General features: G+C 43.2%; 1 protein-coding gene across 3 annotated transcripts in view; it reads left to right on the top strand.

Moving 5' to 3' along the window:
* The window catches only part of ERI1 (exoribonuclease 1), a 190,772-nt gene that overhangs the window by 30,166 nt on the left and 134,155 nt on the right, over positions 1-26,451 (top strand). For all 3 annotated transcript variants that reach the window (XM_069626267.1, XM_069626266.1, XM_069626268.1), the window contains exons 2-3: positions 2,540-2,703; positions 18,408-18,624. In XM_069626267.1, the coding sequence (XP_069482368.1) occupies positions 2,540-2,703; positions 18,408-18,624 (381 nt within the window). The remainder of the gene's footprint in view (positions 1-2,539; positions 2,704-18,407; positions 18,625-26,451) is intronic.

Raw genomic sequence — 26,451 nt, forward strand, 5'->3', positions numbered from 1 at the left:
ATCCTGGTTAGCGGAATGCCTTTCTCACCCAACACCATTCTGCAAATTGTTTTTGGAGTACATACCATTGATGATCTGGCACCTTTATCTCCTTCTCAACGTTGTCGAATTCACACGAGTGCAAATTCGAGTCTTGTGTGGTAGGCATCAAGTGTTTCCTCCTCCATCTGAATCGTGGTGCAGAAGATGAAGGTTTCGTAGTCTGGGTTCAACTGTGGCATGAAATGTGCTGTGAGAGTGTCTTTGGCCAGTTGGTAGATGTCTGCACAATCGCTGATGACCAGCTTGTTGAAGATGCGCAGGACGTCGTCACCCACGTTGAGCAGAAGGTGTGACTTCATCTTCCTAGGTATTGTGATGTCCTTGCAGTGCATCGCCATCTCTAACTTCTGGATCCACAGCATCCACCGGGGGCCCACTGACAATCGATCAGTGTAGGGGTAAAACGGCCCCAGTGCAGCTGTTGTCCCACCATGAGGTTGAGGGGATGGTGCCGTAGGCATAAACGACACTGCAATTCTTGACGGCGTACTAGGCCTGGGTGTGGAAAGGCCAGTCATCATGTTGTTCCGGTGCTGGAGTTACCACGGTCGATGTGTGTGGCTGATGGGTCTCTCCTAACCTTCGTCACCTTTGTGTCAATGTGGCACTGAGGCACCAAGCAGCTCCTCTTCGTTGTAGCAGGTGGTGCAGTGGTACTTCTTGTGTCACCTGGCTTGAAAATTGAGGAGCAGGCAAGCCAAATGTTCTCATCTACCTCGACTGGTTTCTTTTTCTGTGCTCTGTGGATGTTGGAGCATTGGTGGAGAAGAGAAGTGTCTCTCAAAATTCGCCCTTGCCGAGGGCTTGTGTGCCGATTTTATAGCTGAGGAAGCTGGTGTTTCCTTCATCCGTCCCTCGTCGCCAGTTTTGAGTCTCGCCCTGCCGGTGCGCCGTCGAAAGGGAGAGCGAGTCATGGCCTGCATGGGGGCCGGGTTGAGGAGCTGACCAAAGGCACAACACGCAACGTGTGGCTTGTGCCCGGAACTGACCTGCCTTCCGGCAGGGCAGCACTTTATTTGGATGCGCCTTATGTCGCCGCGCTTGCGGGACATAAGGCGTACATAACAGCATCCTCATGGGAGGTTTTGAGGTTTTCCCTGAGTTTTCTCATGGTGCTAAAGTAACATTACGTCGATGTGCCTGTAAGCTTGTCGGAGTTCAGGGAAGCAGTCTGCCACAGTAATTCTATCCATGTCCCGACTTCGGAACCGAGTGAAAAATAGACTCCTATTTTAAGGTCCAGTGCAGGTCTTCACGATCCCAATGGCTGGTCCATTCGCATCCCTGGTGGCCTGCTACACTGCAGCATGAAGCTAGGAAGAGGGGGGATACTTCACCAGAGCTCCCGGAGCCACTTTCATGGTTTGACTGCTGTAGTCTCTTGACTTTGCCAGAATTGCTGGGTACAACATCTGTTGGATTTGTGTGTCCCTTAAAATTGGAGAGTGTAGCGATCAGCGACCTGGAATACACCACTGTTGGGCTGAAAAGGCTGCAAGCTTGTGCTCTCATAATCCCCTCTACCTCCCACCAAACCGCCATGGTTATCCGAGGCCATCAGTCCATTTTAAAAAGCATGCTGTGCCATGAAGTCCAACACATCCAGTGTGTGAAATAAGATCACAAATTTACTTTTGGTGAGCCCTTGGTTTCTCTGGGCCCCCTTCCCTTGTATGGCTGCAAAAGCGCACTCCTGTCATTTCAAACACATTGCACAGTGCAGTGTCGTATCCAACACTGCACTGTGCTCTTATTATAGCTGAAAACCAGTTCCATTGCCCCAGCTAGAGCCTTTGACAAAAAATTGTAAACATCCACATATCGTGCCAGATCCAACGGCAGGTTCTTCTGGTGCAACTGTCACAAAATTGGCTTTGTGTTGAATGTGAACTTCACCAATTAATATTTTCCAGAATAACTTTTAGAAAAGTCTTGATTCTATTAAAGATACAGAGGCGAGCGTTATGCTTCTTTCTTTAATTTAGCATTCACATCTGCTCAGCAGCAAGATTATAGCAAAGCAAACGTTCCCAGGAAAAACAAAACTTGCATATGTGCTGAAATCCTCGAAGAAAAACGTTCCAAATGTAACCTGAAGCTTCCCTGAATTCCATTTCCCAGAACTGTTTAGCAAATTGAACTATGGCCGCGAAACGGGACCTCAACCAGCCAATCCTGAATACACATTGACCCTCAAATAACTGCAGCTCTTCCTCCACTTCCTCTTCCGATGCTGCAAACTTGCCAGACCAGAACACATCTAAACTTGCCTTAATCGCTTCAGAAACCGTCCACACATAAGATGGCTTTACTGGAAACTTAGAATTTTAATGTGATGTGTCTCAAGGACCCTTTTTGCTTTCATCCGTTGCAAACTGATATTCTTCTGTAGAGTTTAATGGGGTTTGAGAGCGGGTTAATGTTGGCAGTTGCGCAATTGAAAGTTCAGTTGGTGCATGCGCTCTTTTTGACTTTTTTTTTTCCTCTTTTTCAACAGAAATGCACACATGATGGAAATGAAGAAAAGGGAAACCATCCCAGTACTACCACACACTACAGTAATCCTGTTTTCAAAGAAATAGCTGTTGCAAATGGCTACATTAACCGAATGAGTAAAGACGAGCTCCGAGCAAAGCTGCTAGAGGTCAAGTTGGATACCAGGTAAGCCTGAAGGGAACCAGATTGGATCCTGTTCCATGTATTATTTTTGTTTAATTTACCCGTTGTAAATTGCTTCCACTGTGTGTTCTTTTAAACAATCATTTCTTAGAAACACGTGCAAGGTCACTGCAGGTGCTGCCAGTCACTTATGCACGTAATGACATGTGGCAAGTTGATGGTAAAAGCTTTTTACAGATTTTAAAATATATATAAATTAAGTCTGCTTTTGTTCCTTCTTCCGCAATCAACCTTTCTCCTCTTACCTCCACCCAGAGGTGTGGGTTTCACTTTGCTGGCCTCGGGCAGAGAGATTTGCTTTTACCTCAGGAGCTGGTGTGAAACTGCTGCAGTTTCCCAAGATCATCTTTTCTACCCTTAATCAGTACCAGAACAAAAACGAGCATTGGCCATGCCAATAGTTTTTGGCGTTTACTGTTATTTCAATTGCATTATGTATTGGGTGCAAATAGGAGAGTGCAACGTTTGAAAGGGATGTCGTGTGCAATAGAATGAGATGGAGGGGGTGGGGGGGGGATAGAGCAACGGAGGAAGCCATTGATTGAGGGTGCTGATGAGCAAGAGGAAATGTGCGACAGAGAGGGTAACTGTGTGTGTGTGTGTGTGTGTGTGTGTGTGTGGAAGGATGAGAGGGGGATGAATGAATGAATTATTGTTTATTTGTATAGCGCCTATACACAATGTGTTTCAAAGCGCTTCAAGGAGGGAAGGGAACAAGGGAGAAAAAGTTACATTCTTACAGGTCCTTGAAACAAATCAGAATGTGAGAAAACTATCATATCATATAGCAGATAGTACAAGTGCATGGAACAATAAGGGAGAGGCGAGGAAGGAAAAAGGGAGACAAAACTAGCAGTAGCATTACTATGCCTGACGACAATTGTTGCAGTGCAAGAGTGACAAGAGGAGGGGGAGGAGGGTTGGGGAGGGTTGGGGAGGAGAAGGGAAAGGAGAGCTAACGGAACAAATGACTATCTTAAGGGTCAGTGACTGACCAAGGTAGTGCTGGGGAGCGCGAGGGAGGAAAAGACAAAGGGGAGGAAAAAGGGAGGGGGACAGAAGCTATTATCAGAGGTGAAGGACAATAAGAGTAAGTGCTAAGATAAAAGTGAGGTGAAGGGGGGATGGGAGGGCATTTAACAGCACATGGGGGGCAGGGGTGGTGAGAGGGGGCATACACAGGCACACGGGGGGCTGGGGTGGTGAGAGGGGGCATACACAGGCACAAAGAGGGTCAGGGGTGGTGAGAGGGGGCACACGGAGCAGGGGTGGTGAGAGGGGGCATACACAGGCACAAGGGGGCAGGGGTGGTGAGAGTGGGCATGCACAGGCACACGGGGGGCAAGGGTGGGATAGGGAGAGCAAGTAATTTGAGTGGTTGGGGGAAACTGGAGTAGGGTGGGCATGTGTGGTACTAAAGGGTGTCGGTTGGGGCCGGGCTAGAGAGAGGGGGTAGTGTGTGGTGGGATAAAGAGTAGGTAGGATGGGGTGCCTGTGGGTAGGGAGAGGGGAGATTGGGTGCATGGCAGTAGAGGGAGTGGGTTGGTGGGTGGTATTAAAAGTGAGGGCATTGTGGGTGGGGATAGAGAGTGACTACATTTGGGTCCTTACGCAAGACAATTATTTTGTTCAGAAAGTAGTTTTTGCTGACGTGTTTCGCGCTTGTTGTAGCACTTCATCAAGGCTTTAGGCATTTCAGTGGTTTCATATTGGTGTCCAATGTAAAAAGTGTGGCATTAAAGAGGTATGGATTGTATCCTTTGTTGTGGTGATGCAGCCGGCTTTCTGAAGGCAAACAAAGTCTCTTGTGCATGTCCTCTGTTTAGCACTCGTTTTGTCCAGTGGCAATGGGACACGGATACCAGAACCACGTTTTGCCTGTAGACACTTTAAAAACCTTACATCGCAGCAGAAAGCATATCCAGCAAAGCCCACTGCCTGCATTTGCTTTCCCTCAGAGGTCCAAACGCTGAAATCCCAGTATATCATTGCCCAAAACCTGCACCTTGTTGCGAGACCGTAGTATTTGCTGTGTCCACAGCCATCTCACGGTCGTACATCGGCCATTACACTGCTTGCATTCAAACCCAGGACAAACTGAAAGCGAGCTCTCAAGTTCTTATCCACGGCTGCATTACACAAAGCGCCAAGCATGCGTAGTTTAATAGACTAGTGCTGCTCCATATATTATAATATTGACACTGCGTGACACAGGCCGGATTGCCTAATATCACTCGAGGCAATGCCAACTGTGAGCCATGATTCTGTTTGTAGATTAAGGGAAATGCATGATGTTGGTGGGTGGAGATGAGAAGGGGTATTTGAGTGCTCTGCAGAATTCTTGGTGCGAGGCATGAAAGGGTGTGATTGCGTGTAGATCCATCCTGCAAATGGGTCTTTGCATTGAAAGTTACGAAGGCACTGCAACGATACTGAAACATGCATAATTGAATTATAAAAGTACTTCAGCTAGTGTTTTCCAAATCGCCCGCCTCTCCTCCTCGGTGGGTTGCACTGCATAGATTTTGCAATCCTTTCAGACACCCACTTTGCGCCCACCTCCCTAATATTACTAAGATGAGTCACTGCACTCGCCTGTACTGTGCCATGCCGGTCCCAGTGCTTTGGCCACCATGGACACGATGACCAGTCTGCAGGACACTGAAGACACAGATGTACTGGATACAAGTACCCAAGCATGAGCGTGCAGGCAAGAGGCAGAATGGGGAGCTGAGCCCAGCTTAGGGCACGATGAGGCAGGTCACAACACTATGGAAAGCAGACACAACACCAACTGTGCGCCAGCGAAGCCTTCACATCACAAAGAGTGCAATCGGCACAATGCATACCCTCCACAAAAATCATAGCAATGGCAAGCGGGAGAGATGCGGGTAAAGGACAGACACCACTAAAAACTGCGTAGCCTGGCTTCACATCAACACAAACCGCTGTTAACAGCATGCACTCTTCCCTAAAAACGAAGAGCAAAGCACCTTCGGAATTAAAAGGCTAGTGAGCGGCGGAGTGAGGGAGAAGTCCTCAAACTCTCTCACCAATTCAGACTACATATGACTTTGGCTTGGCTTTCTGGAACTACTCACAGCTCCCTACCAATTGGCTGCTATGCAACTCTCTGATTGGTGGGTATTATACACTACTATCTAGTGGGCTTTTTTGTTCTTGAATTGTTTCTCCCGACGCTCACAATAACGCCCGGGGGTGAGGCTCAACCTAGGTGCTCCCTCCGCCCGGTGTTATTCCGTGTCCGCTGCTCTGTTTTAGGGTACAGAGGGATCGTACCACCGTGGGAAGTACAAGGGGAGAAGATATGAAGAAGGGAGGAATTCATTAAAGAACGGGCAAAAAATAGCGGAAGCACAGCCCTCCTTGAAAAAACAAGGCCCAGCTGGTGCCTTGGTCATTTCGTGCCAAGTTGACATGCCAACGCCATAGACTGCTCCCGAACTCCTCCTTTCACTTTTACAGTAGCAATGATTTGGGCATTAAATCTCGCTAGCACCACCAAATGCTCCAAAACCAACTAGTAGTCCCAAACATAAGTTGTGAGTGCTTCTGCTTTACTTGAAATTAACAATGTGACCTATATACGGGAAGTGTGTTTTAGTACCCGTCTCTCCATCTTATAATCTTTTTGCTTTTACCAAACCATTGGTTATTTTCAGGAATCCGCTGCTGGATTCTCTATCTCGAACCGTTTTCAAACCGGTTTTTAACAGATGTGAGATTTATTCTTGGAAAATTAGTAATTTATGCATTTGTAAAATAGCCACCGTTAAAGCATTTAAAAAAAAGTTTTTTAAAGAAACTAGAAAATCACAAGGTGAACATATTGGAACCAATTTTTGCACCTCTACATGTATGTATAATGTGCGTGGTGTACAGTACACATGTGTAGGATCACAGATAAATGCACTTGGCACATGGTCTTTTTATGACTGCATGTGCCCTCATGAGATACGCATACACACTGGTTTGACACCGGTTTGAATGGTTTGTTAAATTCAGTTTGTAATCTTCACCTTTTTCTGAATCTGGCCCCTTTGTGATTATGGCTTTGGTTTATCTGCTGGCGTCCTAGTCTTCCTTTTAACAGGGTGCAATCGTTTTTGTAATTCCCCTCTTTCTCCTTCTCTCTGTAGTCTTTAAACTTTAGCAAGACTGTGAATGTACTGCTCCAGTTTGCCAGAGGAACACTACGTAGTTTTAAATCTTTGTGGTTCTGCCTCGTTTTTTCTGTGTGCTTATTTGCAAATTTAGCATGAACACCTAGGCCAACTGCCTGCATTATTGTCTAGAACGCCCTGGGTTCTCCACTACGCTAATTAACTATTCTGGCCGGAATGCTCTAAACCATAACAGCCAAAACTACACTGGTAGGAGAGTTTTCCATTTTTATTTTATTGAATTTATATAGCAACTTCGCCAAATCACTCCACAGGGTTTAAAGAAAGGTACCAACAAATCGAGGGTTATAATTAAAAATTAAGTTTTTAGTAATTCGGTAGAAAACAAGACTTTAGCTGCGTATCGAAAGTGAGAGGGACAACGTTCCAGTGCTGAGGGAAGCGAACAAAAATCAGATTGGGCACACAAGGGGGCTTGGGAACAGTAAGTATCAAATCAGAGTGAGAGGGCCTATACAATGACCTAATCAAGGCGAAGAGAAGACTAGAGTGAGAAGCAGTCGTAATCGAAGAATGAGAAGGGCCAAAGAGAAGCTGAATAGCCGAGTTGTAGATGGAATGAAGAGGGTCAAGCTGGTAAGCCAGAAGACAAACTACGAGTGCAGGCCAGAACAGTAGTCCAGGCAAGAAAAGGTGAGCAAAGTGGTGAGCGCTTTACTGGCATGGAAAGAGAAAGGATGGACTTTATGGATGCGAGAGGTGAAAACAAGAACGAGCAGTGTTCGAGATGTGGTGAGGAAGAGTGAAGGGTGGAAAATAACACATAGGCCGAAGAGAAGGGAAGGTGGAGGGAATGAAGGAAGAGGAGGATGAATAAGCAAAGCAAGGAAGAGGAGAGCCTCAGTCTTGGAAACATTGAGATGGAAAAGATGGAGCTTCCATAGGCCTTCAGTTTCCACATTTGACAAGCAAATCCTTGTCTTCTCTTGGAACGCCCTATTTTATAGATGCCCAGTCTATAAGTAGTCTCTAAAGGATGTCTCACTCAAAGTTCCAACACCAAAACTTGATAAGTGCTTAGCCTCCGGGCTACTCTAAGCTTGTAAAGCAATGTCCAAAAGTGTGGCCCAAAGCAAAATCACAACCTATTCATTAAAAGCCCATCTCAATTCTAGCACAAAAAAAAGTTCTGGCAAGGCTTTTGTGGTTACTCAGTCGGGTCTCTCTTCACATTGTACCTCGAGCCCTCTCACAGGGTGTCCATAGTCTTAGTGCAGACTTTGTAGCCTTATGTGGTTTCATTGTTTCACAACACATCTTCGGTTCAGACTTCCCTTTGTCAGAATTCTCAATAAGGCCCCTCCTTGTAACTGGAGACCCACAGGCATATTGATTGCTAAAAGTACTATTTTCAGGGAATCCTAATCGGATGGAGTAGATTCAGCAAGTCTGGCATCGGTTTAAGTAGGTAAAGCCACATTTTTATGATGGGCAAGCTTTACGTCCGGCAGCACTATAGCAGAGGTCCTTTTTCTTGAAAGTGCTTCACATGCTGCGGATCTGATCATTCAATGGACAGAGCAGGTGGCTTAAAGGGTCAGACATATGCATACCTGTTACTTCTCAGTTTCCCTTGGGATTGTTGTCCTATTTTCAGGTGTATAATACACACAGTGCATATCAGGAGCCCAAACCTCTGGTCAGCAGCAACTCTACTAATCTGTGCTTCCAAACCAAAAAGCCTGTTTATGGGTTAAATAGCCCACCTTCACCAGAAAAAAATGTGTAGGCACCCCTTTGCATCTCCCCTGCTCGCCTCCCAGAAGAAAACAGTCTTCTGAAAGGAGCCTTTACTTCCCTTGCCCCAACTATTTCCCCCATCATACTCTTCCTCATATCACTCCTTCCTTGTTTTGATGCGGCTTGCTCTAAATGGTTCTTGTTTTGAAACATCAATAAACACTGATGCTGATCAAATGGTTGTAGAAGAACATTTCCATTGTTAATGAAAAGGAGACCACGTTGGAACTGAAGAACAATCGTTGAGGTTTTATTTGAAAAAGGAAGGAAAGTATGATGGAGCGACCACCAGCAACGCAGATCAAGGTTTAAATGAAAGGGGTAGTTGACACTTATTGCTCGGTAGCTGCAAATATGTTTTGAAATGGAAAATAAAGCTATGACTGACCTGGCTTTGTGTTTTTCTTTTCAAGCGCATTAAATCTTTCTCCTTGAGCATTGAAAGTGAAGTACTTCCCATTACGCTAGTGGTCACAATATCGAACTCTGCCTGCAGAGACGAAGGTATCCATTTTCAGGTTTGGCTATTAGATGGCTCCTAATGACCAAAGCTTTTGCATTGGGAGTAAAGCGGCAAAGGACATGCAAGGAGGGACATAGCCTGTGAGTGCTTGGCTATTATTATTATTATCTTGTTTTTGTTTTTTTTTACAAACCTTTACAAAAACTTTTTTCTTAAGAACCAATCATTATCATATTTTTAAAACACAATTTTTCAATCATTACAGTACCAACATTATATACACTTTTTTCCTTAAGAATCCATCATTGACTAATTTATAAAACACAATTTTTAAATCAATACAAAACCAACATTAAATATACTTTCAAGACATAAAAAATTACTAAACTGTTTCAGAATTAAAACTTTGATCATTTAGACGTTTCATATTTTCTTTCTTATACTTTTAAAACCTGTTAAAATGACAACATTTACAGTAATGTCCATCAATACTCAGCTATTTATGATTTTTTTTTATGATAGTCTGGATTAAATTTCAGGTCTCAAGAAACATCACATACTATTCTCAGAAATTCACTAATGCGTATTTTCAGTATCGTTGAGTTTCCATGCATCATCTCATATCATACATTTTCCCTGTTAACATTCGAAGTATCATTAACAAACTTGGAAACATATTCTATTCTTTGTTTGAATGAACTAGGACATATCAGTAACAGATGTATTAGCGTTTCTTTCGTTCCTAATATATTACAATATCTACAAGTTTTAAGAGTTGCATCGTTATTCGCTCTGATACTCTGTATTTCATAGGTGTTCATAACATTGAATCTAAATCTCATTGTTGAGTTGCGGAAAGATCTAGCAGGGTATTTCATTATATACTTCTCCGGAACTGCGTACCATTTCCAGAAGGAAATCACTTGATGATATAGTGTAGAATTTAACATCACCACGTTATTCTCTAGCCAGTCATAGGCTTTTATTAATTCTTTTACCTTCTGGGGATTTGTTAGTAAAGTCTCATTTGTAAGACCTAAATCCCGTAGTTTCGTATCACATATTTCTTTTAATTCTTTCATGAAAACTCCCTCTAGATCGTTTCCTAAGCATTGATACATGGTATTATTTTTATCAATGATACATTTACGTAATAACAGCTTTTTCCGATATAGCATACTTTTCAATGAAATTAGACCCAATTCGTATCTTATTGCTTCTATTGTTAGACATTTTGGTAGATGTCTTAAGACTCTGCACCATATGCAGGCTTCAACTGTTTTCAAATGTGGTATCAAATTATTTGAACAGAGTTCTAAGCCATAAGTCAGTCTTGGGATGGCTTTGGTTCGATAAAAAAGGATACATGCACTTAACGTGAACTTGCCATTTTTTTTTCAATTACCATCATTTGATTAGCGATACATACGGCCTTCCTTTTAAGATCCTTTATCATGTAACTAAGTGTGTATTTAGCTGTATAGGTATATCCTAAATATCTAAGAACAGAATGATTTCTTATTTTTACACCATCACAAAACATTACCAGAGAGTCCTGTTTTATTGGTTTCACACCAGTGTGAAAGATCACCGTTTTGTTTGGATTTACCAATAGTTTCCTTTCTTTTATAAAGTTTACAAATGAGTTCATCATCCTCTGTAAACCTACTTTCGTGCCATCAAATAAAAGAAAGTCGTCTGCGTATGCTATCCACTTTATAGTGGACTTACCTATCTTTGGTGAGACCAAGCCACTTACATCCATAGTTTTTCCTATTTGTGATACGTAGAGGTTGAATAGTGTTGCTGCTAGCCTACATCACTGTCTTAGGCCATTATTTGCTTTTATTTGTTCTGATAAAGTGCCCCTGTTACTTAAGCGCACTCTCAATACCGTGTCAGAGTATAACAAAATTATTAGTTCTAATAGACCTTTATCCATTCCCAGGTTGTCTAGAGTTCTCCATAGCGTCGCTCTATCTACTTTATCAAATGCCATGGAGAGGTCCATTGAGGCTATATAAAGTGCATGATTACCTTTCACTGTAGCCTTTGCTTGTAGACTAGCTACTATCAGGCCTCCTATTTCTGTTCCCATGGCTTGTCTAAATCCTATTTGTCTCGGGTCTAGTATATTGTTGTTCTCGATTCAAATATTTATTTCTTCCAATACTATTGCTGTGAACATTTTTGATTCTACATCTGATATCATTATAGGTCGATAGTTTAAAGGGCTTAAGGGATTTCCCTTTTTAAATATTAGAATTACATATGCCATCTTCCAAGAAGTCGGAATTTGTTTAGGTGTTATAATCTCTTTAAACAGGCAATGTAAGATGTTAGCCCATAAATCAATATTATGTTTTAAAGTAATATTGGATAGATTATTTGGACCCGGTGTGGTTGAGGATTTAACTTTTTTTATATACATCGCAATCTTCTTTACAGAGATATCCAAACACCATGTCTGATTGCAATTGTAGATATCCACCATTTGTACCTCTGAGCTCATATATAATTCTTCAAAATAGTTCATCCATATGTCTCCTGCTATCGGGTTTAAAGAAAGTTGCAATTGCGTAGTTTCAGTGCCATTGATCAAAGACCATATTTTCCTTGTATTGCAATCCTTCATGGCAATCAACATAGCTTTGCCATCTTTTTGCGCCATATGTGCGCGATGTGATATTATCCAGTTTTTGTATATCTGTTTGCATTGCTTAATTTTTTGGGTAATTTCATCTATATTGCACTTACATTTTTTTAAGTTACGCACCTCTTTACGCAGTTGCGCCTTTCTTTTTTTGACATCAATGTCGAAAACTTGAGCGTTTTTGATAACAGGTATTTGAACATATGTTTTCTTTACATTGCATTTATCTAGCGTTTCTTGTATATAATCTTTGAAGACTCCGATAGAGTATGTAGATATTTTCCATTCTAACGGAAAAGACATATAATCATGTATTAACAAGGAATTTACCTTTTCAAGGTTATTTGGTGTCCATTTCACTCTGTTGCCTGCTACATTTATTTCTATACGCATATCATATTCCTCTTCAATCACTTTTAGTTTGTTCCAAGGCATCTGTATTGAGATAATTGCATGATCACTTTCCTTGCAGCTTTGCACTTTCATATCGCAGCTATTTAGAAAGAAGTGGTTACTGGCTATTATGTAATCTAAGATAGAGCTCAATCCTCTGGCTTTCCAGGTTGGGCTTATATTATATATAGGTTGTAAACCCCAATTCGATGCAAAATCCATCCAAAGACTACCTCTATATCGTTTACTAAGGGCTGTTGCCGAGTTAGGATTTATAGATGCGAGTGTCCATGAGATATCTGAATGTCTTATCACAATCTGCATTCAAGTCTCCTGCCAGTACAAGCGCACCCATAGGGTAAAGCTCTAGCCAGGCCGTAATTCTATCATTTAATAACTCCAGAACATCAATCAGCTGATCATTTGAGTGGATGGCTGCATTCCAATATATGTTTACTATCATGATATCGATTACCATTTGTGTTGTTCGTATTTTAAATGTGCCAACCATTATGCTTTCTAGTAATTGTTGATTAGTTATCATGGTAATATTCATGTCCGATTTGTACGCTATAATCATCCCTCCACTAGGTCGACCTATTGGTCCTTTGGTTGCTTTACAATTTATGATTCCGTACCCATCCCACAACAAGTTATTAGTTGCCCATGTTTCCTGTAATAATACAAAATCATATTCTTCAAGTTGACTCACAATCTTTTTATTCGCCACAATATGTGAGTATCCCCTTGTGTTCCAGGACACTAAACTAAATGGGATCATTTTATCAAAGTGATATTTTTGTTGATTTCAGATTCTCAATGGAGTCTCGCAGCGACATGGCAAGTGCCCTCCATTCCTGCATGTCAATCAACTGAGACCTGGCAATGTCTGTTACTAAACTGTCTTGCATCTTAGTAGTTGATACCTGAGTTACTAATCTATCAGTGCTATATCCTACTACTTCTTGATTACTATATCCTTGTTTTCTTAAACCATCATCCCCTTTTGCAAATTCTTGATATTTTTGTACATCAAAGCCTCTCTTCTGTAGGGCACCCGCCTCCTTTAGTATCAGAGCCCTCACCAATGGAGATGTTATGATTAATCTAACATAGTCATACCTCTCGTTGTGTATAAAATCCACAAGCTGGATATCTGAGGTTGTTATTAGACTTAATTCTGGTATCTCCCCAAATAAAGATAGGAGGTATGGTCTATTGAGAGATCGTGGGCCACCCTCGTCGAATACATAGTAAATGACTATACTTGGTTCATTTGGAGAAGCCGGTCTTCTTAAATTTTGTGTCACTGATCTTAGGCTCTTTATTCCAATGATACGATTCATGCACAGCGCCTAGTAGCGCCCCATTCTTTTTATGATCTAACTCATCTGATACTCCATCTTCAGGTAGTAAATTACTTCCATTCCTTAAGCTTTGAGCATTTCCCTTTGGCTTTGTATTTAAGTCATGCAGCGATCTTTATACTTTTGTTTCAATAAGTTTTCAATTATCAAACTTATTGCATCGCTGCTCAATTGCGAGTCTTTCAACATGTGCCTCTTGGAGTCATCTAAGGATTCCTTTTGTTTAATTTCCTGTGACTCTTTAGGATGAGCTATTGAGGCTAATATCTCTTTGGGTTCTTGCAGTACATTCAAACTCGGCAATGATTTACTGACTGATGATTCAGGGTTCGTAATTGATATAGGTGTATTAGCCCTTGATGGAGCATCTGTTTTTTTAAAAAATGTCAAAAGATGTCTTGGACTCCTCTTTCTAAGACTCTTAAGATTACTATCAATCCTTTTGGATGTTGCTTTATTTTTCATGTCCTCTGAGAGCAGGAAAGATCCTTCACTGTAACTAGATTCATCTGTACCACCATTTCCGGCATTACTTTCAGTCTCTATTTCTTTGACTATCTCATTGTTTGTATAATAAATCATTAGATTTATTTTTTTCCTGATCTTTCTTATTTTTGTCAGCTATCTGACAATCAGTCCAAGGCTTACATATGTCCACATTTCTTAGAAATGTTCTTGAGGATGTGTTACTCGCTTTCACAATTTTGGCCTGTTTTTTCCTTTGCTTTTTTTCTTTCCTTTTGGAGATTTTTTTCTACGAACATAGGGTTGTCGTCATCACTTCTTACAGTCACAGTGGCAGGATTATTACTACCTGCTTCTATATTTCCCCTGGTTTCTATCAATATTGCCTCCATGTTAGTCTCTGGCATGTTGTCATTTTGTTCGCCTATCATGGGCATCTTGATTGGAATCACAATAGATTTTATAGCCTCACTATTGGTTTCATTATCGTGTGTGGATTCTCTGTCTATACCATCAGTTCCAGTATATACATCTTTGTGAGCAGACATGGAATTTTGCATTTTATCTATTACCTCGCATCGTGTCTTGTTCATTAAATCATTAATGAAATCCGGTAATGCTATAAATGCCATTACCATTTCTTTTAGGAGGTTCGATTGGGATTTCAGTTCAGCTAGTATTAGTGCTTGTGTCTCATTATTTGAAATCTCTGGTGTAAATCTCACTCTCCAAATCATTCAGCATGTTCTTATCCATATGCTGTGACAACTCCAGCAAAGAACTATCAACACTGTGCAAGACTTTGGGCGTGTCAGCGTACTCCCTGCTCACATTATCCACTTTTTCTATAATATTTTCAGGGTCATCGTTCTGCTGTAATCTATTTACATCTCCATCTTCTGCAAACAATGATTGTGAGCTTTCAATTAATTCGGCATTAGTGCCTACCTCTTGAGCTATCTTATTCATTCTTTGCTCTAAAGAACACTGAATAGCACATTCAATAAGATCCTCGGTTAAGTACGGTGGAGTCTAAATGACTCGCTGCAGCAGCGCGAGCTACGCTCATCCTAGTGGTCATTTGCTTCATGGGCGACGCTATTGTCAATTGCTGCTTGCTTATCACAGATTTCTTTGCACTCATTTTTCTCTACACCACTTCTTAAAATCAACTAAGCAGTGACTGTAATCATACGTAAGATGCCGCTCCCTGTGTTTACACTTAGTTGGGGAACAGTCATTCAGGACTCAAAACTTCTTACCTAACCCGCAGCCACACAGACTAAACAGGCGAAACGGGCCACTTGAGAGGCCACTTGCTGAGGCGCGCACGCGCTGATGGCGCGCGGCCTCGTACTTTTATGGGGTCCTCCCCTTCAGTGGGCTTTGCCTATAATATCGGATAGAGATCTGTGTTAATATTATAAACAAGTGTGTGTGTGTGTGTGTATGTATATATATATATATATATATATATATATATATATCATGTAATCACCAAGTCTTTGTCACGTGTTCACACGAACGTGATGTTCTTTCTTCCTGCACGCAACCGTTGGAAACGAAGAATCGAAGGGCTGAGAGTCAACAGGCGAAACAGGCCACTTGCTGAGGCGCGCGCCGAGTGCTTGGCTATTTAACCAGCCATTGAGCACCCATGGCCATGCAAATCCCTATTGCCATTCAGCCAACTTGCTTCTCCTCCTGGGATCTCATTTTGCTATCTCTAACAAGCAGGAATATCAAACTTTAGCTTGACGGCGTTATTTCTAAGCAGTCTGCAGAGAGTTCATGTTAATTGCAGCTGTAAATGTTTTATTGGTGTGATAAAAAGGTCTTGACCTAGTGTGCCTTCAGCCCCTTGATTTTATATCTGTCCTTACACGGAAGTACTATATTCGTTCCAATACCTATTGTGGCAACAAGGGATGAATTGACTGGCTAACTGGTGCAACAGTGGTTGCTATATAGACTATTACATGAAAACCAAACCCATCTATCCCCAGCTCTAAGGGGGCTTCCCTCCATAAACTAAAGAAACTCTGGTGCTCGTCAGGAGGTCTGTCAGTCAAAACAAAAATGCACCGTCTTGGTCACAAAGGCACCTATTCTATCCCTGTCACTACAGCAAAACACCATAAAGTCCAGCTACTGTTCGTAATCCAGGACAATGACTCCCTTCTCCTGGATGTAAAGCTCCCAAACGTCTCCCAGGTTGTTCAAAGCAAAACTTCCACAAAAGTTCTGGGTTCTCCGTAACCTAACAGAAAATGCAGAGTCATGGGACTAGGAGAATAACTCCCTTCTAGCTGGTTCCCTGATGTCTTTCTCTTTTAACAAAGCTTATGGAGGTTTTCAGTCTCTTGGTTTTGTACAGTTCTTGATGCGCACCACTGGGACGATGAAGCTGTTCCTCTCGACTCCTCAGTAACACCCTCCTATGGGACTGGCCAGGGAACTATATCTCAAACATGATTTACTGTCTTCTCTGCTTCTTTGTGACTTCTATACTCCAAGGGGTTCTTGATTCCTTCTGGTTTTTCAGCCGTGAAGAAAATGACAAGTGTTTTCTTTGTGTCTTGAGGAATGCAAGGTTAAGGCATGAGCTGCCAAGACTGGACTCTTGATAGGACCTGGTGTTGACCAATCGTCAACGTAGAACAAACTGACGACAAAAGGTGATTGGGGTTTGGCTCAGTGGTCCAGCCCTAGACGATTCTGGGGTGCGATTCTCTCCTTTGGCAGTGGTTTCCCCAGCTATTTGATAAGCTAAAGGAGAGCATAAACTATCCCTCAGCCCCCAACCCTTTTAGGCCCCTCGGTTCTTCCTTTTCCATTGTCGATAAGAGCACCCCCTTTTATGGCATTTCAGGGAGTTGGGAGGGGGTGGGGGTCTCAGGTTCATGGGCAACGTGGCTCCTCAATTGCTGAAGTAAGTGATCTATGTTAATACTATTCACTGTTCTCCCTTGTTTCCTTAAGTTTCTAAAGAGTTTCTTAAACAGTTTGTCTACTGCCTCGCAGACTTTCATGAACTCCTGTATTGTGGTTGGGATGCTTCACTGGGTCGGTAGGATTTTCGGATAACTGTCATCCTTCTCTGTGCAGGGCGCCAATTCTGTTAGCCTCGCACTGCTAGTTTCTCTGACGTCGATCGTGGCTTCAACTGTCCTTCTCATATAAGCCCGGGCGCCACTGCAGTTTTCCCTGACTCATTCTCACTTCTCTCTAGCAAGCATGGGGTAGCAGTATTGGCGTAGTTGTTGGACCCGATGGTCCGCCCACTACAGGTAATGCTGCTGCCGTACACTGTCTTTTTGTTGGCCCTCTGAGCATTCTCGATATTTTCTTCCTCTCGGTACCTAAATGTCCGGGTGGTTCGATGTTTCCCAGTAAAACATGGTTTATGTCATGAGCTTAGACCCATAAGGTTTTGGTCCTATCGTCCGCCTACCGGGTTGTAATTTAAAGGGATTGTGCCTCCCAATTGTGTCCTTATCCCTCTCTCCATTGAGATCCTCCTGCCTGTTACCACCCTGAGGGGGGCTAGTTGGCAGCCTCACCTCCCTAGCCTCATGGAGAAAGCTTCTCCCATCCATATGAAGGATCACCACACTATATACAAACCAAACAGTTTTGGTTTGTGTATAGGTATTGGATGTCCATCGGCCAGGCAATGATATCATATGCCCAAGTAATCGCACCATTTTCCAGCTGTTGCCATCTTATTCATTAATTTTGTCATTTGTTATAGCGCCTTTCACCAGAATTATGGTCCCATTCCGCTTTTGTTTGAACGCCCTCAGTGGGACCGGAGTCCAAATATGTGGGAGCGTTTGAGAGGTGTGTGTGTGTCACAATCCCCCTCCCTCCCCCCATAGCCGATTTTGTTTAAGGAGATAGTTATGTGGGAAGCTACAATTGGAGTGTGTCATTAAAAGTAGCTTCATTCTTATGGCAGAGGTGATGTGCAATTGTGTTTGTGTTCTATGTGCATGTAGTGAGACTGTGCCTTACACCAAGTTGCGGTGTGCGAGGGGAGAAACGGGTTAGCTCTACAAACATCATTGTCAATTTCCTGGGTTCCAACTATCTACATGGAGCAGTGCTATGTTTCAGAGGCGATCCAAGTGCCCGAAGAATGGAGAATACCCTCGGAGTACAACCTTATGGCCTGGTTGGTCTATTTTGGCAATGCCTGGTAAATGCTTATTCATGCCTACACAAAAGCAGAATGATTGGCTTTGCCAATTTCTATTTTCAATATTGTACATCATTTAACATTATTGCTCTGTTGAATCAAACTCTCATTGTAATGCATTTTGCTTTTTTTAAAGATATGTCAGCAGTGGAATATGAATGTAGAGATAGTGATGTGAAGGATTTCTTTTGTTCATCAGGGGAGTGAAGGATGTTCTAAAGAAGAGGCTGAAGAACTATTATAAAAGGCAGAAGCTGAATCACGTCTTCCAGGACTCCAGTAACCATGACTCCTATTACGACTACATCTGTGTCATAGACTTCGAGGCAACTTGTGAAGAGGGCAACCCTTCAGACTACGTGCATGAAATAATAGAATTCCCCATCGTCTTGTTGAATACTCGCACCCTGGAAATAGTAGGTGTATCTGTCCCTCATTATGTATAGGAGTCTGATTAAAAGCAAATGCTATAAGATGCCGCTGTAATTGTTTACATGGATTTAGACCCCTAAATGCTGACGGCGCAACACTGTATTAATGATGTTGCTGGTCTGAGCAAAGTAGATGTTATTGCTAGACATGAAATGTTCTGGGTGCTGAACAAAAAATGAAACCCACTGTTAGTAGATGACCCAAAGGCACTCAAGGGGAGACCTCCCCTAATGTGTTCTTTTAGGTAAAGTTTCTCACAAAGACAAACTGGCAAATATATGTAGACAAAGACTCATGACATTCTTTTCATGTACCAGTATTTATATTTGCCCAAAAATATATTTGAGCAAATCAATTGTTCCTCCACCAAACATATGTTTCAAGCTACGTACAGTGTAGATGTGCCAATTTCAGAAACCACAAGTAGATACAAAATAAGCTCTGTTTCTAGAACTCAGTATCCTCAAGTGTTAGCGAATCACACTGAAAACATTGCTATTTCAAATAACCAAACTATTAACATTTTCATCAACTGAGGTAAATCTTTAGATGTTACATTAGATTCCTCAGAAAATCTTGCCAATCAGTTTTGGATTACAAATCCATCTTCAGGGCATGTTCATTGTTCTTCTAAACTTGTATATGTATGTTAAAGGTACTTAAATAGCGCACAGGCGCTCTGGCGGATATGTCAACCAGGAGGAGGGCGGGTATGGTTGGTCGGGTGGAGCGGGAGCGGGAGTAGGAGAGTGGGGAGAGGTGGTGTGCTGTTGGTGGCTTCAGCTCGGTATACACAGAGTGCTGGGCTTTGCAAGTATCTGATCGGGCGAGACCTTGTGTGCTGTAGGTGCTGTTAATGTGTTGATGCGTTGTGGTGAAGTGAGTGCGAATTGCTGGGAGAGAGATGGTTGTGTGAGTTTTATGTGTTTGAGTATGCAGAGATTTGAAGGTTGGGTTAGTGGGGTCTGTAGCCTGATTCTGATGCTTCTGGTAGCACTCGCATTTCTATGTAGAGGTGATGCAGGCTAAAGTTAGGGATTGGCACATGCTAATATTCATAATCTTATCTAGGTGCAACGCGGGCTAAAGTTAAGAATTCCATCTAAGTGTGGCACATGCTAACATTGTTACACCTGTCTAAATGTGAGGCAGGCTAAGCTTCACTATTCTCTCGAGGTGTGGCACTAGTTAATATTGGCCAGTTAACTAGTTAACATATCCTCAACCTATAAAACATTATATAAGATTACTCCTTAGTATCACTAACCTTTCTGGTCATTTCAATAATATAAATAATATCCTATTATAACTTATGTTAATGTTAAAGGACATTTCTACTGCGCACTATCCCCACTTGAGTGGTCCCCTGGCGCTCTGGCGGCTCTGAAAGAGGGAGGGAGGGCGAGTTAGTGGGAGGAGGCTGGAAAAAGCAAGAGTGCAGTAATTGCTGTTGGCGGCCTCAGCCCGGTGGGTCCATTGGCTGGGCCTGGGGTGTTTGCGTCCGGCAGTCGTTGTGTACTGTTGTGCGAGTCTGTTTTTTTTTGTGTTGTTGTTGCGGTGTAGTGAAGTTTGTGCAGTTGGTGTGCTGTAGATTTGTGGTTCTGGTTTGGAGTTTGAGAGGTGTGAGCAGAGGAGGAAATGGTTAGTGGTTAATTGGCATCTCTATCCTGATTTGACAAATTGAGCTTGCGTAATCTCTCCAGATGGGCTGCAGGGCACTCTGTGCCTCTGGCTAGGTCTGGGTTTGTCCTGCATTTGAGGTCCCTTTCACATCTCGCTGCCACCTCCACTAGCCTCCCTAACAAACCCACATGTTCCTCCCCCAACTACATGGTAAGTGCACCTGCCAGTGTCCACAACTCGGTTAGTGTGGTGATTGATAGTATCCCATTATGCAGATTACTCCTATTCTTGTACCTAAAATCAAAATTGGTAGTATCCCATTATGCAGATTACTCCTATTCTTGTACCTAAAATCAAAATTCAAAAGGGAATATATGTGGGCATTCATGTTTAAAAGGTATACATCATTGCACTAGTTACTAGAGATTCGAGAAGCTAGTATCTCACCAATGTTATCTCTCTGATCCCCAATGGGCTAACAAGGCTCTGAAAGTGATGCTGTTGTCCACACTGTACACAATTCCTCTGGGGAAAATATACCATATATCTTAGTTTCTATTCCCTCCATAGGTCCATTCTAAATAATGTTGCCTCATTCTCTTGCTTACAGCAGCAGCGTTCTCTGTCCTCTAGCACGTGCTCAGCTGGATAAGTCTGTCTGATGTGGTGTATCCCTTTTTTCACTATTCACAAGGTACTTACGGCCCGCGAATATGGCGGCCATCTTTTAAGTCCCTAATCATGGTAATAGACTATAACCTTGATCTTTCTTGAATGCATTAAACCGCACAATTGGCTCTGTTTGCTTCAAATTCCCTATTTTCAACAGGTAAGTATTATCAACAGCACATATTGAAATTAAACATCCAATATGCATACCTTCACTTGTGATCAATCTTGCATATCCAACAGATATAGATTTTTTTTTTAATGACAATTCTGAGCCATAAATCCTTTAAATGAGACCCAATCAGGCATTCCGGTAGCAGCCTATGTAGTACAAACCCTGCAAGCCGAGCCACTCCCACGCCGAAATTGGTACTGCATGCCATATTGAAGCTAGTTATTTTTCTTTGTAGTTATACGTGAACCACTCTTCGGTTCTTTAATAGTTTGAAATCATATCCTGACACTATCAGGAAATGGTTCCCACAAGTGTTGATATTAAATATACTGCTACTCGCATTTGACATTGGCTTAAACCTTTACTTATTTAAAAGTTTCAAAAGCCCAAAGTGAGTCAATGGTGCTCAATTTCTACTGTTCTCAATATGTACACACCCCACATTCAAAGCATTGCACTTTATATCCCTGTCGATTGTCCTAACATCTGCCTGTTTTCTCCCAACACCATTGCTAAAACAGTGTTCACATCAGTACAATCCCATGCTTAGTTAGCCTGCTGTCAAATCCTTCATTTCAAAAAATAACATGCGGAAGACACATCTACCATTGTATAAGGCAGTGGTCTTCAAACTTTTTTGGCCGGGGCCCCCCTGAGCAAAATTTGGGCAGGTCGGGACCCCCCAGAAATGCCAAATGGACAGTATGTATTGCGCGCCGTCACCTGCTCCCATCACAGTTGCTGGGCTTTCTCATCCCACTCCTACCCAGTCCCTGGTCTCTCCCCACCCCATCACACATCCTGGGCTCTCCCCACTCTGCTCCCACCACTATCCCATGGTTCCCGCCCATTGTGCTCCCACCATAGTCCCTGGGTTCCCCCCATCCCGTTCCCAACACAGTCTGAGGGCCAGTGGCGGCTGGTGATTTTTTTAAGTGGAGGGGCACAACTATTTCCCCCAAAAATGCCATAGCGACCGAGCATAGTGAGGGAGCCCGAACCAATAAAGAGAGGTTCGGGGGGGGGTTCCCCCTGTGAATTTTTGTTAAATAATGGGTTGAAATGTTGCATTGTAGAGCATACTTTTAACAAAAAAATGGGTAAATAACCAATCAGTTTGCAAATGGTGCTGGGGGGCCCAGAGGGCAGGCATGACATTTTTTACTGGACATCTATGATAGATGTCCAGTAAAAAGTTACCATCCCTGTCTCCTGGGCCCCACTGGGCCTAACACAATCAACATGATTATGTGTGTATGCAAGGCGCTGCACATTCATACAGCAATCACTCTATCATTCACACGAGCATCCATCACCGTACACTCACTCATAACATAAGCATACATGCATCCATACACATGTTTAAATAAAAACAATGAACATAAACATACCTTCTGCATTGGCCTGCGTGTGGGTGCTGAAACGCCCTGCTCCAGGCTGCACTGTCCGTATGTGCGAGAAGGCGCACGAGCTCCCCCTCGGACATACAGACATGCAGTACCCCAGCCAGCATTTCCAATGAGCTATGCAATGCTGGCGAAGCAAAACACCCCAGCACTTGCATGGCTCAGTGAGCATGTGCGGCTGGGGAACTAAACTGAACTGTCAAAGGGAAACAGGGTTTCCCTTTGACAGTTCAGCCAGCCCAGGAGCACTCCATCAGCTGGAAAAAGCAGCGAGGGAGTGCTCACTGTTTCACTGGGCTGGCTCCTTAGCTCCTCCATAATGGGTGAGGGGCCACTGGGTGGGCGTCCCCTCGCCATTATGGATGAGCCGCCAGGCTCGTACTGGCCTATAGGGCAATGCCTGTACCAAAAATGTAAAATGCTAGTGTGGGCCAGTCAAAATGGGCCACCATTTTGGCCAATGTGGACCAGGTTTATGAGTTACTTAACTATGCAGTTAGTAATTTTGACCATTGTTGCTGAATATATCACAATGTACTTACATTTTAACACAAAGCACCCCCTTGGGTACTATTGAAACAGTGGGCCTCATTACAACCCTGGCGGTAGCTGTGCCGGTAAAACGGGCACGGCTGCCGCTGGAGTTGTATCCGGGTCCGCCACCCGCGAATGGGCAATTACCGGGTCATGCCGAATTGGGCAGACCTGATAATTGCCCTTTCGCGGGTGCCGGTACCGGTAGAACCCGATTCCCATCAGAGCCCCATAGGGCTGAATGGGAATGGGGAGCTCGGATGCACCGGCACCGTTAATGGTGCCGGTGCATCCGACGAGCTGTGCTCACGGGTACCGCACGGCCTGCCAGGTCAGACCTGGCGGGCTGTCAGACACCCGCGAGCACAACTCGTACTATGGCGGTACGGTAGCAATGGTGCCGGTAGCTTAACAGCACCATTGTTACCGTACCGCCATAGTTGTAATGAGGCCCAGTCTGTGACTAAAGGAATGAATATCCATTTACAACTGCGGGCCGCTTTTTCATTGTTGCCTGAGACAGTTTCATGTTTCAACCCGACCATGTGAGCCACCCCAGCCCATTTCTTCCAATCTAAAAAAAAAAAAAAAAAAAAAAAAAGTTTTTTTATATAAAATATTTCTTGCTGAGCTCTCAGGGCCCCCCAGGGATGCACCCACGGACCCCTGGGGGGTCGCGACCCACAGTTTGAATACCGCTGGTATAAGGTGATGTACTCTTATCTATATACAGTAGGTGCGGTTTAATCCATTCAAGAAAGATCAAGGTTATAGTCCATTACCTACAAGATGGCTGCCATATTCGCAGCCCGAAAGCACCATGTGAATAGTGACACGGTGTGTTGGGATGTGAAGGAATGTTTCAAAAAGGGATACATTACATCAGACAGATTTATCCAGGTGAGGACATGCTAGAGGACAGAGGGAACGCTGCTGCCTTTAGAGAATGAGGGGACGTTATTTGGATGGATGGATGGATGTATGGAGGGATGTATGGAGGGATGTATGGAGGGAATAGAAACTAAGATATGATATGGAATTTATAAAACGCCTATACACCAAGTGTTTCACGTGGTATATTTTTACAGAACGGTTAGCTGGTGGGGGATCAGAGAGATAACCTTAGTGAGATACTAGTTCCTCTACTGTGTAGTAACTGGTGCAATAATGTATACCTTTTTAAACATGAATAGTGTAAGGTACTCATGGTGACACAGTAAAGACAGACACAAGTGATCACAGTTCAATGGTGTTTATTGCACTTATAATGGGTGAGATAAACACCTAATCTAAACCTAAATCTAAGATGGGAGCAAGCTACAACCATCAAATAATAAGCCAGTCCTAGTGGTGTCTTGTCAGATAAAAAGGGCCTATATTTAAAAAAACGATTGCCAATCCTTGCCACTAAATTAGAGTGTGGGATAATGTTTGCCAGAAAAGAAAAGTGTTCACCAAATGATAAGTCAGGATGGTATGGCTGGGTCTCCCTTCCCCACGTTTGAAGCATGGGACAAGGTTCGACTCTAGAGCACAGCACACTCCTTGGCCTAGTCAGCATGAGGTTCACAGTTCAGGCCAAGTCTCCTTCTTGCAAAAGTCTCTTGCCTTAGAAGACCTGTGGTGTTTCACAATGACAAAACAAATAAAAAGTTCTCTCAGTAACCTTGCCCCTCGGGTGATTGCTCTTGCCCCAGGATCTCCCTCCGTCAAACTCAGATCCTTCTCGCAGTGTGGACCTTCCTCTGTCGGGATCACTACGGCCTTTCTTTAACACAGTTCATGCATTTCTCCTTTTCATCAGAAAGCAAGATCTTCCTTCTCCTAGCTTTCTCCTGGCATCCCTCTGTCGGGTTCACACTTGCCACGTTCACAACCTTATTGGAAAGTGGGGGTTCCCTTCCCCTAGCTTTCCTTTTGCAACGTGTCAGACTTGTGTAACCCTCATAGGACCACTCTTGATGCCTCATGCTACCCTTCCATAGGGCCTTCTTGTTCTGTAGTTTCTAAACGGGTCTCAGTCAGAGCCTTTAAATGAGCGTCTACGTGGCATCAGAACACCTCTGCTCCTGGACTTGGACTGGGCTTTCTTTAAAGTTCAAAACATGCACACAAACTTTGTCTTGTGAATTTCTTGCGTTCATAAATGTTGCTACATGCAACCTTGGGCTCAAAACAGTTTGTCCGGCTATTGGGTTCCTCCGACTCACCGGCTGTGCTGAACCCATTGGCTTCTTTGATCTCTGGAGTCAAGGATAGTACCACGGTAGCCAGCTTGTCTCTGGGCTTGCGTTATCAATGCGGGAGGTGTCCTGGTCTTATTTTTCTTTTGGAGGTTTCTTGGACATAGTTGAAAAGGGCGAGGGCAATTCCCCTCCCCCACACCACTCTGTCTTTCTTCTCCGTTTGAACTGCCGGTTTGTTGTATCTGTCTCCTTGTGTGTTTGGCCTTGCTAAAAGTGGGTTTTCATGCTCCGTCTTTTATCCCTGTGGGGAAGATAAAGGGCCGTTGGGTGTGCGTGGTTGTCAGTTGCCTGACTCTGCCTGATCTGTGTGTTGGGACATGTTAGGTAAACGGCTCTGGTGTTAGTCAGTTGTCTGCTACAGTGCAAGAAAGTGTTTGTGTGGGTAAAGGGGGGGGGGGGGAGCGCGAGGGTCTATAGCTTCTAAATATCCTACCGATCTGGATGGGGAGAAAGTGTTACAGGGAAGGGGATACCGCGTCTCAACCCTCAGTGTCCCACTTCAATCACCGAAGATCCCCCTCACCCAGGTGATCCTCCCCCACTGGTCCACCCGCAGGAAGTGGATCCAATAGCCATGGCCGTGCCCTGGCCACCTGATCACGGATCTCTGGGGACTAGTGGGTGAGACGCTTTCAGGTTTCTGAAATAGGCCACATGTATTCTGTTTTGAAATTTTATTTTAGGTACAAGAATAGGAGTGATTTATCTGCATAACGAAGGTCAGTGTAAATAATGGGATATTGATTTATTATTGAATTTACTAGAAAGGTTAGAGTTACTCTGGAGTAATCGTATATATGGAGGATATGCAAGTTTAGAAGAACCATGAACATACCCAGAAGATGGATTTTTTTTTTTTATCCGAAACGCGTTAGCAAGATTTTTAGAGGAATCTAATGTTACATCTAAAAGTTTACCTCCGTTGATGAAAATGTTTATCGTTTGGTTATTTGAAAAAGCAATGTTTTCAGTGTGATTAGCTAACACTTGAGGATACTAAACATTAGAGCTTATTTTGTATCAATTTTTCTTTCTGAAATTGGCACATCTACAATCTGTACGTAGCTTAAAACATATGCTTGGTGGAGGAACAATTGATTTGTTAATATATATTTTTTGGAAAATATAAATACTGGTGCATGAAAAGAATCTCATGAG

The sequence above is a fragment of the Ambystoma mexicanum genome, chromosome 6p (assembly GCF_040938575.1).
Source record: "Ambystoma mexicanum isolate Mex_15411 chromosome 6p, UKY_AmexF1_1, whole genome shotgun sequence".
Taxonomy (NCBI): Eukaryota; Metazoa; Chordata; class Amphibia; order Caudata; family Ambystomatidae; genus Ambystoma; species Ambystoma mexicanum.